The sequence below is a fragment of the Strix aluco genome, chromosome 4 (assembly GCF_031877795.1).
Source record: "Strix aluco isolate bStrAlu1 chromosome 4, bStrAlu1.hap1, whole genome shotgun sequence".
NCBI lineage: Eukaryota > Metazoa > Chordata > Aves > Strigiformes > Strigidae > Strix > Strix aluco.
The window spans coordinates 57,541,994-57,556,471 of record NC_133934.1 but is presented as its reverse complement, the minus strand read 5'-3'; the positions used below and the strand labels follow the sequence as shown (position 1 = coordinate 57,556,471).

Sequence of the window (14,478 nt, the reverse complement as noted above, 5' to 3'; positions counted from 1 at the left end):
GGTATAACAAACAAATTACAGCATTACTGTGTTTTCATGTGTGAAACCTGAGTCTCACACCACCCTGGATAAAATTACTTCTCTGTGAAAGCAAGTCCTCAGATAGCCTGTACCCTCAGATAACCTAGCTATTGCACACAGGAATGTACACCAGCTTTTATCAGTTGGATTTGGGAATGAAATGCAGGCAGCAGGTTCAGAGGCTGCTGCTGTGGCAGCTTTCCTCTCCCCCCTCACATGTCCCCTCACACCATAGCCCTGGCTCTGCCCATTACACCCCTGCTTCCACCACAGGTGCAGGGAAGGCTGTAGGGCACAGGGAGACTGGGATCCTTGAAAATGAGGGAGCCTGAAATGGTACAAGCCGTGGGAAAGGATGGAGTGTCCTATTGCATGCAGAAGTGCATCACATGAGCTAACACACAGGAGTTTTACTCCAGATCCCATTCCCCTTGTGAGGGACCACTTCATAGGGGTGTCGTTATAGTTTTACACCAGAGTTATTACAGTGCAACATTATGGTGCACACATGGTGCACATTAGATCTGCTGAACTCCAAGTTGGGCACTGAAATACAAAAGGATCGGGAGAGGGTTGTGGAAAATGCCTTTTTGTCTTTTACTCACAAAGGCACATAACAGCAGCATTGTTCAGGAGCAGGTTTGTTGCACATGTGCTGCTAGTTACACATGCAAAAGCCCCTTTTCTGAACACAGGAGAACACCGCAGGACCAGAATGACCTTGCACCAGTCTTCCTGGGCAATGGGCTCGCTCATAAAATCTGCATCAGAGACTTCCTTGCAATTAGGTCATTCAATCTTTGATCATTTTTCTGTTCCATAAGGTACAGAAAATATTTACATTCAACACACAAGTTCTTTCTTCAATTCCTTGACAGCAGCCCGCTTTAATTATATGTGTGCTGACAGGACTACAGAGAGATCCCATGTGACCGCAGTGGAAGGGAAGAAAGCTTATCATCAGGTGACAGAAGAATGCCCTTATTGTTAGCGCCAATACTTACAAATAAACCTTTCCAGTGTGTCATATACCGGTATAAATATACCACTCCTGTGGCATTGAGCTAATACGTTAATAAAGTAAGAACCTAGAAAGGGCTGCATCTGAATTGCTTCCCCTGGGGCACATGCACCTCAAGATTTGTCACGGATTAGCTGTATGAACTGTGAGCTGTGTGACCCACAACACAAAGTATCCCAATTAATAAAACATTTGCTAATATGCTCAGAGAAGGATCCATAAACCTCCTTGAGTCCTAGTCTTCACTCCTTTATCCCAGTTGCTGTTACTAGTTATGCTGCAGTAGGTCCTAAGAGTCCTAAGCCACACAGCAGGACTGGATTGTGCTAAATGCTGTGCAAACACAGCAGCACAAAATGGATTCTACTCTGAAAAGACAAGCTCTCTTCCCAGCCTGGCTGCCACTGCTTTATTGCAGTGCAAGTTAACAGAATTAGATCCTCCAAGCATAAATTTGCATGTGAGAAAATAGAAGTATTTCTTAGATTGTGATTTCTCATCACAGAGCACAGGGGGGTATTTTCATCAAGTCATCTCCTACACTTCAGGAAATAATCCAGACTTTTATTCCTTACCGTACTTCAGCAAACCAACCGCTCCAAAGATCAATACATTTTGCAGTGAAATAGGATATTATCTGCATTGTAGTCCATAGAGAGTTAATCAGTAAGTACAGCACAAAGCAAATAAGGAACTGGAGAGAGGCACAGAGGATGGTTACTCCTGACGGGAGGTGCCAAGAAACTGTGTGCATGGGCAGCCCACGCAGGAAGAAGCAGTGTGCTCTGCAGGCAAGGAGGAGGATGGGGTGGAGGAAGGTTCCCTGCTTGTGATGGGAGTGAAGGGGGATGAGTTGCTTCTGACTGAGTTTTTGTATGCCAAGGGATAGCAACTTTCCAGGGATTTCTATAATTTCACAGGTTTCTGAGTCATTTCTGGTGTTGGTTATTTCTCATAACTACATTAGACACAGGCAAAATGTGAAATTCAGGGTTCAGATACAACCTGTGAGGCAATATATTGTGGTAGCTGTGTGATTTGAATCACTATATCTATTACAGGTATGTCACTGGTGTATTTTAAATTGAAGCAAATCATTTAACAGTGCAGTTGACCCATTCACAGTTAGAGTTATAAGGGAGTTAATATGTAACAGATTTGTAAAACAAGGAGTATTTTCAAAGCATGCATTGTCTCACTGAACGCTGCAAATGTGATCTCCAATTCCTTCTGGAAAACAACCGTTTTCTATAGCTCATTTTTCACACCAAGCATAAGTTTGGTATATGATTATGAACAAAACCCAACAAAAAAACCTAACAGCGAACTATGTTTTAAATCCCTTTTCATGGTCTTCCATTTTTGGTTGATAGCATCTATCCCACCATGACACATTGTATCTTAATCTGTTCTGATGTTGCAAACATTTATGTGCCAATAACTACATCAAACAAACTCCTCTTCCTGAAATACACAGGTACTCACAGAATGGTAGCTTTAGGTTAATTCAGAGGCTGATCCCAACATTAATGCAGTACATAGATATTAATACAGTTATTTTTACAGCTGCTACTGATGGATTTTTACTGTAGAAAAGAGACCAACTCCTAACAGCTAAACAGCTACGGGTAACACATTTGAAAACAGAGCTGCTAAATACCATTTTGTGTCATTGCTTAAGGATAGTAGCAAGTTCTTCATTCCTCTTCAAAGGACATATGTGCAGGATTTTCTAGTGAACATAGAGCAGAGCACTACATAAAAATATCACAAGAACTCTATCTTAGCTCTTATAATGGCCCTTGATACTATTTCTGCATCCACCACAGATGCTAGTGAATATATCTTTTTTAACCCCATTTTTTCCTGCTTTAGAACAGTGATGCTTCTGCGCAGTTGATGGAGAACTATGAAAGAGAAATATATGTATGGCTTTATCAAGGTATTTCTGGACTCATCTAAGAATGCAACTACAAACCAGGTTCTAGATGACTGCATGGTTGTACCACAAACCTGCCATTTCATAGCAATTGCCTTATTTTCCCTTATCTAAAATGGGACTGCAGGCATTTGGTTATCTCACAGGATAAGGTGAAATAGATGCACTAATTCTTGCCAAGCTCTTTGAGAATATAATGGTTGCTCTGCATCTTATTTCCTTTCTAAAAGAGTAAAGCCAGGAGGTGTTGCATGGCCATTCACACCAGATAAGGTATTGAATAGATGTGTCTACTATAATAATTAACTATGAAAATGCTTTCTTGTGTTTTTAATGAATCCTTATGTTTAAAGTGAAAAACACTTGCATAAGTTTACACCTTTGACAATGCTATTGTGCTCGTGTTTGTAGACTTACAGAGCAAACCATCTTGATTACCCTGGAGATCTGAGTGGTAAGTTGCCTTTCTCACTCTTTATAGAAAACATTTTGGATTCTGCATAAAACAGGAAATCCAAGGGCAGAGACTGAATTCTCGGGAGTTTGTATGCCTGACTGTTGGCTCACTTGGTTTTGTTTTTTTGTTTGTTTATAGGCTTTTATCTGGGGACCTATGCTTGTAGCACACTGAGCTGCACTTTGAGCATATACTTCAGAGTTGCTAGAAATGGCGGGGGCGGGGGGGGGGTGGGGGTGGGGGGGTGGGCTGTCTGTCTCGGTCCAACCAGGATCGGGGCAACGTGCAGAAGAATGACAAACTCACAACAGTTTGCTGAAGGGGCAAGAGCAAATGCCGCTGCACTGTGTGCAAGCTCCCAATTTATTACCACCTGTTTACATAGGTTCATTTTTACTTTTACATCCTACTGACCTTCAGGTTTTGCCTGTTTATTGCTTACATGCTCACCACACTCTGCAGGTGGTGTTTTTTACTGCTGTTTTTCACTCAACACAGTGTTACATAACGCTGCCTCAGTTTCCCACAATCATTCTTCTAACCTCAAGGTCAGTTTACATTTTGCTAACCACCAATTCTTAATTGCCACAGGGGGCAACAGCCTGGTTTCTACTCAGGGAACCGTTTAAAGCACACAGAGCTCTAGAAGGGCCCTCAAGAGGTGTCTTGCCCATGCTTCACCTTGCACAAATGTGCTGCAGTGCTGCTGTAGGCACTGGGGTGTAAAGATGCCTTGGACCCCGTGCTCTGCCTAGGTTGCCTGCCACTAGCAGAGATGGGGGTCCTGCAGCCTCTGACTCTTAGCTGTGGAAATCTGCCCCACTCACAGGAGATTCCCCTCTGCAGGGTTTGCTCCTGTTGCATCTCCCTGTCTTACACATCCTTGTCTGTGCTAATGCCTACCACAGCTCTGCAAACTGTGTGTTAGAAAACATATTAACAGGGGACTATAGAAGGGAGGGGCAACTAAACATAGAGCTTTTCCTCCGATTCATATGGGAAGCAAGTGCAAATGATTACCATTTGTATCTTTTTGCAAAGCATTTACCATTCCAGGGTGATCAAAGTCTCAAACTGGTGATATGCAACAGACCGTTTATGTCACCCACAGAGCTGTTGGGTTTTCTTACCAAGAATGGACACCTCAAAAGCTTTGTACCAAAAAAACCACTTCCCTCGCCTTGAAGTAAGCTGCTTCACATCCAAGCGCTGGTGAGAAAAATGAAGAACATAAAGGCATACAATCATAGCACATCATCAGTGCTGGCAGGTAGCACATTAGGCCTGGGATCCATGATCATAATCAGATTCAGGCACATCTAGCTCAGCAAAATTTGGTCCAGATCAGGCCTTGGCACATAACCGCATTTCTTTCTATTGCAACTGTAAATACACTTCATAGGAATTTCCACTGACTTTGTATTTTCACTCTGAGGACAGGCAACTTCTAATCCAATATAAAGCCTGCAGGTACCTTGTTAACCCATCACCATTTTTCTTGAACAAACACAAGCAAGCAGAGTGACCTGATACCAGACCGGTGTTTTGCAGTAGGTGGCCGTGGCAGTCTCAGCTGGTGGCAGGAGCTGTAAAGCTGGATTTACCGTCTCCTTGGACTGCTGCCATGAACATAACCTCATGCTCTGCCATGACTACCTAGGTTTCCCCGCCTCCTTTGCTTCAGATTTTAAGCAGGAGACATTTAAGGCACAAATACACCTGACATCGAACAGAAAGATCTCACACTTTTTGCTGGACACTGCGCTGATCACCTTGACCTCACCTGGGCAACCCCCTTCACAAGTGAAAAACTGCTGTTTTGGTGGGACCTGTGCCAGGAGCTTGCCTGCCCAACCGTAGCAATCCGTGCTTGTACCCTGAAACACCTCCGCCAGATCCCTGCAGTGTGTGCCTGACTTAACTGAAAATTTTTCATCTTCTCATTGATTAGCTATCACGAGGAGGGAACAGCATAATCGATGAACCACTCCGTTGTTCTCAGCATATGCAGCCACCATAGAAATCCTATTATTTTCAGGTTTATTATTTTATTTTCTGCTTTTATTGTCTCTCTGAAGGAATGATCCTTCCTAATTAAGTGCATCAAAACCATAATACAGCAACTCGAAGTATTTTCCTATTTTATTTCCCCATAAAGGATTATTGCCACAAGAGTGACTGTCACAAGGCAGTTATATCACTATTAGTAATAGAAGCTTATATTATAATAATACTCAAACCCCACATTTGTGATGGGGCCCTGTCATTCAAGACCCTGGATACCCACAGAAATTTGTCAATTTGCATGATAGAGCACTCCCAGAAACAGCCATACACATTCTTCATGCTTTTCCTCAATTTGTGGCATTACATTTAATTATTGATTGACAGGCCCAATACTGACATACATTGCCAATTTCTGGTCCAGATGCAATTTGGTTATTTCAAAAGAAACCCTCTCCATAATGGTATAATTTGAATCAGCATATCCATCAAAACATGTATTTAGATGTATTTCAGTTCAGGCTTCTACAATCTGAGCAACAGATAAACACATTATAGATCCTGGTATTTTTAACTGAAAGAAAAAACTGCCCTCGATGCTTCTAATTACTTAGCATATACCCCACTTGATAGGACAGACAGACAGATAGCATGGAGTCATCGTATTTTCAAGCTACTGTTTGCGTTGCAAACACATTCTGGTGGTGAAAAAGAAACATCCCGGTTGCATATGCATTTTGCAGGAACACACCAAAATCTTTGATGCATTTTGTGTTCTGCCTACACGACATTATTTAGAAAAATTAGGGGAAACATTGCACACCCTGGAAGTGGGGGTTAAGGCTGAGAGGGGGCAACTGGTCACTCCAACTGTGAGTGTGTGGGGGAGGAGACTGCCATTCCCTTCTTTATCTTGAACCTGCAGACTGGGGGGTGTCGATATACCCCCTCAGCCCAGAGCATCTCGAGATACCACCCCAGCCCAGAGGATCCCTAGCAGCAGAGCACCAAACAAGCTTCCTGGTACCTTGTAATTTCTGGCTGTACTCTGTCCTGTCAGACTGACTCCTCCTCAAGGTGCCGTGGTCCCCGGCAACAGCAGTGCTCTCCACCACAGGCTCTGTCCTTCTCCTCTCCCCCATGTACAGCTTGCTCCTCAGCAGGGCCAAATTCCTCTTCCTGCCCCCCACGCCTTCTTTCCCTGGACAGTCCATGCTTGCCATGGCCAGCTTTGCTTGGTGGTGGTGGTTGCGGGGTGGAGAGGCAATATCTTGTTTTTTTAGGAAGGTGAACTCGCTGCCCAGGTGAAGGCTGGCTGCTTTAGGCTTGGTTTTGGAGCAGGGCTCCCCAGGGCCCGGGGCTCAGCCCTGTCACCTGTGCTGGAGCAGCTCCACCCCCGGGAAGCTGACGCCCCAGGCAGTGTTTGCATTCACCTGCCCTATGTGCAAGCACGCCTGGCGGGGCCGGTTTCAGAGCCAGCCCCAAACTGCAGCCATTCAAGGCCCCTTTCTCTGCTTCAGGGTATGCTCCTCACCCCGCTGCGGGGCCGTGGATGCCAGTACCCCGAAATGGAGTTGCATCCTCCCAGCTTTGCCCAGGCCGTCCTTGCTGTGCAGTAGCAGAGCAATGTCCGAGTGCAGCAGGGCATCACCACGCTTTCACGGGACACCTTCCCTCTGCACTGCTGGGGCACTGGGGAAGCAGAGGGCATGGCAAAAGGGAAGGGGAGGCCAGGCCACCCCCTTGACTGTCACTCCTTCTCCTTCCTCAGCCTGGTCAGGACCCCAACTCCTTGCGTATCGAATTGCATCTGCCAGGCTCCCAACTCCACCAAGAGGTGTAGCCAAGAGGCTGGAAACTCCTGATCTACAAGTTTGAAGGGAGACCGATCCCCCAGGACAATGAAGAAAAGAGATGAGAAGGAGACGAAAACCTCTCTAAGAGGTGGGAAGCAGTGTGGAGCTGATGCTTGTCTCAAACCAGGCTGTGTCCTTCTTTACACTACTCACAGAGAGGTGACACAAAAGCCTGCCAAAGACTTGTGGAGGCTGTCGTAACAAATCACCCTGTTCTGATGGCCGAGGAAGTGGACACCTGCTCGCAATACCTCTGGATCGGCCCCTGGAAGAGATCTTATTCTCCTGTCTGTTAACAGTGGCCTCTGGCACACTTGCACTGTCTAGTGATCCTCTGTAGCGCCGGTCTAATCAAGCTCATGTTAAAACAGCAGGAGCTGCTGGCATCTAAGCTTGGACCGGACTTATCCTGGGAAGAGCCCCAACAGCCATCAGTAGCAATCACTGCTGCTGCTGTGATTCCCAGCCCCTGTGGCCCTCGCTGCCCTAGGAAATGCCTGGTGGGAGCCCCATGGTGCAGCCTAATCGGTGTCGGTCTCACGCACACTCATTGCCACAGCATCTGCCGGGGAACACAATTAATGTCCCTCTGACATACGCTGGCAGACCGCTCTGCTTTAGCATTGCCACACTGTGTCCCTGAAGGACTGCGTAGTAAAAAACAAGCAGGGATGCAAAGTAGTAATGTAACTCTGTTTCCAACATTTATTTTTCTTTAAGAGGCTGGTCCTGTGGTGCAACCTCCTGATCAAAGCCCCTAATTTCTACTCAGAAGTGAAAGGAAAAGGTTATGAAACTGTTAAGCAATTTACCATGTCAAATTGCAGCACTGTGCCAGTGCTGCACAAAGTGTTCAGCCCAAACACAGCCTGGCAGAGGAATAAAGCACGGAGTGGAATACTGGGAAGACTGTGCTCACCCAGAGAAGTCGCATATTACGTAGGCAATTTCTGTGTTACGTCTTGCCTCCTCGTTGATATTCCCTAAGAAACTCTTTGTTTTGCAAGTCAGACCACAAAAGTTCCTTGAAAGACAGAGCAGTGGTGACAGCGGGGAGAGGCGTACACAGGGACCCACCGGTGACACCCTTGTGACAAGCATCAAAGCCCCAGCAACAAGTAAACAGATTAAGGTGGGAGCTGAGGGAAATCAACCACCCCATTTCCTTCCACTGGGGAGGGGATTTTTTTCGAAGCAATGGCTTGGCATTCAGCAAGGGTGGTAAAATTGGTTTAAACAGTCACCACCCTGACTGCCGCTCTTCCCCGGATACTTTTGTTCCCACTATTGGTACAGGGTGTAAACACCCGCATTTGAGACGAGATGGAGAAACTGATCTGGCTGAAAACTCCCTCCCTCCCCCCTTTTCCCCAGGCTAGTATCCATCTGGATCTGTGATCCTGTTTAGTTCATCACCCAGCTACACAAGCAGTTGTGGCAGTATGAGGCAGGGGATGATGCAGGGGCGCATGTGAGCAGCTGGGGGTAGGGCTGGTGGTTGCTTAAGCCAGCATTGCCCAGAGAAGGTATTTCCCCCAGACAGGATTTTACGGTGTTGTACTTTTCAGAAGGCACGGGTCCCACCATTTATATGAGATTTCATTATATTTATTTAAATTAAGATGGTTTGGGGGAGAACTGGGGAATGTATTTTGGCTGGGTGGAGGTGGAAGAACAAACTTTATAAAATTCTTGGCTTTGTAGGCTCTCTGCCACATATGCAGAGTTACAGCCAAGATAGGATATAGTGAAGTTTGCTCAGGTGTTTATTACGACAGCAATCTACCCACATGCAAAAGTTGTCTTCCTCTTCCTCCTCAACTCAGTCACAGGGTGTGAAAAGGTATGTGTTCATTCAGCAAGGGAATGGTTGCGGGGAAAGCCGGCTTGTGGTTTGCTGCTGCTTTTGTACTTGCAATGGTTTACCCAGCTTCATCTGGCAGCACTATTTCTGAGGCAGCCAGGAGGCCAGAACTAGCTTACAACTGCAGTTTGGAAATGTAGATGAGTACTTTCTGCAACCTCAAAGTATCTCCTCTGTGCCACTCAGCATGGAAAAGGCTGAAAATAGCATGTCTTCTGTAATACTCTAAGTGAAGGGGATGCATTCAGGACCGGTGGCTTCCCTATACCCTCTGGAGGGAGGGGAAGTTTGAGACACATCCTAGTTTATTAAATCCAATGATTGTTTTACACTTGAGGGCTGTGCCAGTGCAGTCAGTAGGAGGAATATGTAAAAACAATCAGATGTGTATATGAGCGAGATACACCTATAAACTCATTACTGTTTGCTGTACTTACCTGGACTATAACAAAATGCCACAGAAAGCATGGTCAGAACTGCATGTGACTTCAGCTGCCACTTGCAATAGTATGAGCAACCCTTCTTCAATTTCCAAATTAGTCCTGCTCCCTTCTGGCCCTGGTAACAACTGATCATCAAGCAGTATCAAATCACTCATCCATAAAACAAGAGGGACTATTTGTCATCTACAAGGACAAAACACTCTTTTTACAATTAATGTGAAAATCTCTTTAACAGGTCTATGTTTTGCTCTTTTAATTCTACAAAGCAAACTGGAATCCAGTTGATGCGAGCACTCACATAGGAGTTATTTGCACGGAAGACACCCTGCTTAAGAGACAGAACAGGTGCTGATGTCAACACGGAAAATATTGGCATTATGTTCCCAAGCAACTGTATTAGACACATATAAGAGCTTATTGTTGTACAGTCAATGCTAACCTTTATCTCCATTCTGAGCTATAAACAAACTGGGAGCGCCATCAAGACTGATGGCCATTAAGTAAGCAAACAGTTATTTGTTTTCTTGTAATACCTCACAGCTGTTACAGAAGATTTCTTTATAACTTAGTATCCCAGAGCATATATGAAAAATGCTGGTGTGGGTTGACTACTGTGCCTGTTCCCTTTGAGTGGAGACACAGACCACTGCTGGAGTCCTGTGGCAGTGACACCAGGCTGCCATTTTGAAGTTTGTTCACTGCAATGGCCAGCACAGCCATCAAACAAAAAGAGAGTCTCAATATGCAGCTGCAGAGTGACTTTACCCGCCAGCGCCAGTTTTGAGCACGTAAAGCGATTACACTCGACAGGCAGTGGAGAAGCAGAAATGTACCACGGTACTGCTGGAGAAAGCTGTCCTACCCTCCTCACAGGGGGAGCATGACAGCAAAAAGGTAGTCGTCTCTATAGATCCACAGCTCCATACAAGGAAGCCTAGGTGTGTATAAAAGCAAGCTCGTATCTCTTGTCACTCTGCCTGTACACACGAGTCATAGCAAAGATGTCTTCTGAGAGACAAAAAGATGAGGCTTTGATAAGAACAATCACGCATAAGGCCCACCGAGGACTTTGAGCACTGGGAAGTTGCTAGTACATACACCCTACCTGTTTGCTGTTATACTGGTAAGATAAGAACAGACTGATGGGTGAGGATAAAAGCAATAAAAAGGAAAGGCTTAAGGACAGAAAAAACTGGAGTCTACACATTGATTTTTTACAAGGAATGAATCAAAATTACTTTGAAATATACATAGAAAAAAAAAAAAAACTTCAAACACCATTCCAATAGTACAAAAAGAGAAAAAAGCCTGTCTTGCAGGTGAAAAGTTATTTAGCGTGGCAGTGTCACCTTCTCTCCGACTGTTGATCTTGCCAGACTGGTGATTCCTGAGGAGAAACAGGTCTTTAGAAGTAAGTGCACAGTGATAATTTCTTTTAGCCCTGTCTGTAGTGTTTCTTGTCTAAATATTTGTAGGAGAAATTAATAAAGCATATGCCTGTCGGGGCTCAGACTAGGCTGTTGGTATTTTTAAGAAGGGATGGCTCAACCTATCAGGCTATGCAATCCATCTCCTCAACTGCTGTGATGCTTTCTTACTCTGAACAAAGCCTCTGTCCCAGTTTACACATACAAAAGGCTGACACGTTTTCCACCTACAGAGAGGGACCCAGCTCTCAAATGAAACACCTGCCGGAGAGGAGAGGGGATGCTGAGAGAAGGGTCAGCAGGGCCTGCATTGTCCTCGCCAGTGGATCCGTCACTGTCCAGGGCTTTGTGTCAGTCTGTGAAACAGGCTCGGAGCCAGGCCAGCTCCCAAAGGCACACATCTAAGGGCAGTGCCGCTTTGAAAGGGGTAAGAGGTGTGGAGGAGAGGGGAACTCACTAAGAAACAGAGTAGGCCTTTGATTTCTTTGGGGTTACAGCCACGTAGTTATTTCTAAGGAAAATAACCTGACTCTGTTGATCAAGTAGATGGCACTGTGATATCAAAGCTAATGAGAAAAGACAAGCAAGAGAGCAAGGCACAGATAAAAGGACAGGAAGATGAATCTTCATTATTGTTACGTTTCGATGTAAAACAGGGGGGTGTAGAAATTACCAAAGATGAAATATTTTCTGTGGGATTCTTTGAGAACCTTATGTCTGGCAATTCACAAATCAAGAGGGGAATGGAGCCTAGAAATGATTATCATGAGCAATAGGCAAGATTTTCCTTCTAGGTCCCTATTTTGAATGATTATAAATTTGCAGCTTTGCACCAAAACTTCATGTTTCCAGACAGTATTTTTATAGCTGTACTGAAACCATTTTTCTCTCTCTTTGTGTACGTGCATGTATGTGAAAGAACAAATGAAAGAATGAACAGGAAAGAAGACTATTTGGTGATTTCTGTTTTGTGATGGGGAAGTTGCTTTGGAGTAACAAAGAGTCTTAAAAAAAAATGAAGTTCCAGTTGATACTCACAAACAAGTTTTGGTGGGGTAATGGTAGACTGAAAAATCTTGGTTCACAGGGCCTAAAATGAACTCAGTACAGATGCCCAGGAGGGAAGAAATGGGCATATCCTACAAAGCTTGACTTAGCCACAGTGGCCTGGCCTCTTGATAGGCAAATCACTTTCTAGGCAGAAGTCCAGAGAAGTTAATCCGGCAAGTGAATCCTAATATACATTACAGGGAGCCTAACGAAAAGCATGGTTAAAAATGAAACTAAAAGCTCAGAGAAACGATTTATTCAGAAAAAAGCAGGGTGTAAACTTGACATCTTCCTATACACAGTAGTGAATATTATGACTAAAAATGAATTTTGCATAAATACAGAGGATCAGTCTTTTTAAAACAATAGGGTTACTGAAGTGAGTTCACCGCTACGAAAATGGGTTCGCAATCTGACTGAAGGTACTTCTATCTTTATTCACACTGAGATGGAAAGTAACATAACCTGATAAACGTAATTCTAGTTACTGACACAATTTCTTCCTTTTAGCTAGATGATGTATTCTCTTGCTGCCATCAGGCATTCATCAGCACGTAAAATGCAGATACATGTGTGTGGGCTGCACGTATACATCCTCCCCCAAATCTAGCTGTGCCCATGAAAGAGGTTACTGACTCCAACGACTCGTCATCCTCCTCCTGCTGCAGACTGTCAGTGCGAAGACCCGCAGAAGGAGTTGTTCATGTTCCTTAACTTGCTTCAGCCAAAAAAGCAGCCTGACTAACTTAGCCCCTGTCCCTAAACTGCCTCAGCTAGCCTTGCTTGGCTTGATCTGAACTAGGGAGCACTGATACGGGCTGATCCATCAGCATGGTGGTGGGACGGTGACGGCTGAACGAGTGCGCGCTGGCGAGCAAGTGCAGGTAGTGACCTGTCCCACCGAGGTGGCTGGACGGGGAGGACGGCTATCCACGGCTGCTGGCCCTTTGCACACAGGCAGCAGCAAAATAGAAGGCTGGCAAGAATTGATTCCTTCAGATTAATGGTCTTATAAGCCATGGAGATAGAAGTTATATTACAGCAAAATTTAATGATAATGATGTGATCACCAGTCAAGAGCAAACGCACTGAAATAGCACATAGTGGTACTAATGAAATTCTTCAAAGCCTTATTAGGTGAAAAGATGAAAACGATTTTCATTCAGGAGGAAGGGAAACTTTTTTTTTCTTAAATTATAATATAGGTAGTGTTTTCTGCATTTAATTTCCACAGCATTATCATGGGCAAAACATTAATTTTATACATATATGTGTGTGTGTATATATAAAAAAATATATATAAATGTAAATGCACACTGTGGAGTACAAACTTTTAAAGTAAGGATGTCCTTCAGGCTTAGGTGATTATACTGCTGTTGAGTTTTTGCTATACTCCAGTGGCATTCTGCTGGAATGAGATTCACCCCTGTGCAGAGGGCAAGCATAAAACCTAAGTACCATGTAAGTCCTACTTAAGTCTTAAGGACCTGGTTCTAATTCCATTGAAATAAATAGCAATATTTTCATTGTCTTTCAGTGGGAGCTGTTTCAAGGTCAATAAATGGGATCAGTCCTATACATTGCTTTTTTGCTGGCCCAGCTGGAATGATACTTCGAGGAGCTGGATGTAAACTGCTTGGGAATAAAAAGAGGTGAAATAATACCTTGGTAGTAAAAGCCTTGATAATTCTGGATAATTTGCTTAGAGTAGATACTGGAACCAAAACATTCTTTTGTTTCAAAGATTCAAGAAGGTTAGGTAAATTTATTCTAACCAGGAAGCTGGTCTTACCTACATCTGACTTGAGGAGTACTGTGCACAGTTCTGTCATATTCTGTGTAATATAATGCATGATACTGAGAAATACAGCCAAGCCTATTTAAAGCTTTATTATTTCTGCAGTACTGAGAAAATTTTGGGTACCTTAGACTACTAAAACATCATGTTCTCTGCTCTGGCAGCGTTAGCTGGGTTTCTGTGTGTTTTTCTGCTGCATCATCTGCCCTTGGTAGGTAACACAATGGCATCTACTTATGCATCTAAAAAGTGCCTGCACAGAAACTCGTTTATATTTCATAAATTCCAAGTGTTTCACAGCTGATTTCCCATTACAGATGAGAAAGCTTTTGATAAGACCACATTTGCAACACAAGGCAATGGAGAACTCTGCACTCAGACTTTGTGCATCTGACAGGGACTCCTGGCCACAGCAGTGTATTTCACTTCCCAGCTTGTACAGGTAAATAAATATATATTGGACCATATGTAGGGATAATAAACTTTAAAAACATCACAACCTGAATACAGATAAGAATCTAATTTAAGTATCAGCAGGGTTCAAAATAAAAAACGCATCTGCCATTGGGTACCCATGCAAATAGCCTGCCTGTAAGCT

At 44.1% G+C, this 14,478-nt stretch overlaps 1 protein-coding gene across 1 annotated transcript in view; it reads right to left on the bottom strand.

Moving 5' to 3' along the window:
• ARHGEF38 (Rho guanine nucleotide exchange factor 38) overlaps nucleotides 1-6,875 on the bottom strand; it is a 38,014-nt gene extending 31,139 nt beyond the window's left edge. Inside the window, exon 1 of the mRNA XM_074823210.1 lies at nucleotides 6,470-6,875. Within this exon, the coding sequence (XP_074679311.1) occupies nucleotides 6,470-6,665 (196 nt within the window). The 5' untranslated portion in view covers nucleotides 6,666-6,875. The remainder of the gene's footprint in view (nucleotides 1-6,469) is intronic.
• Nucleotides 6,876-14,478: the final 7,603 nt, after the last annotated feature.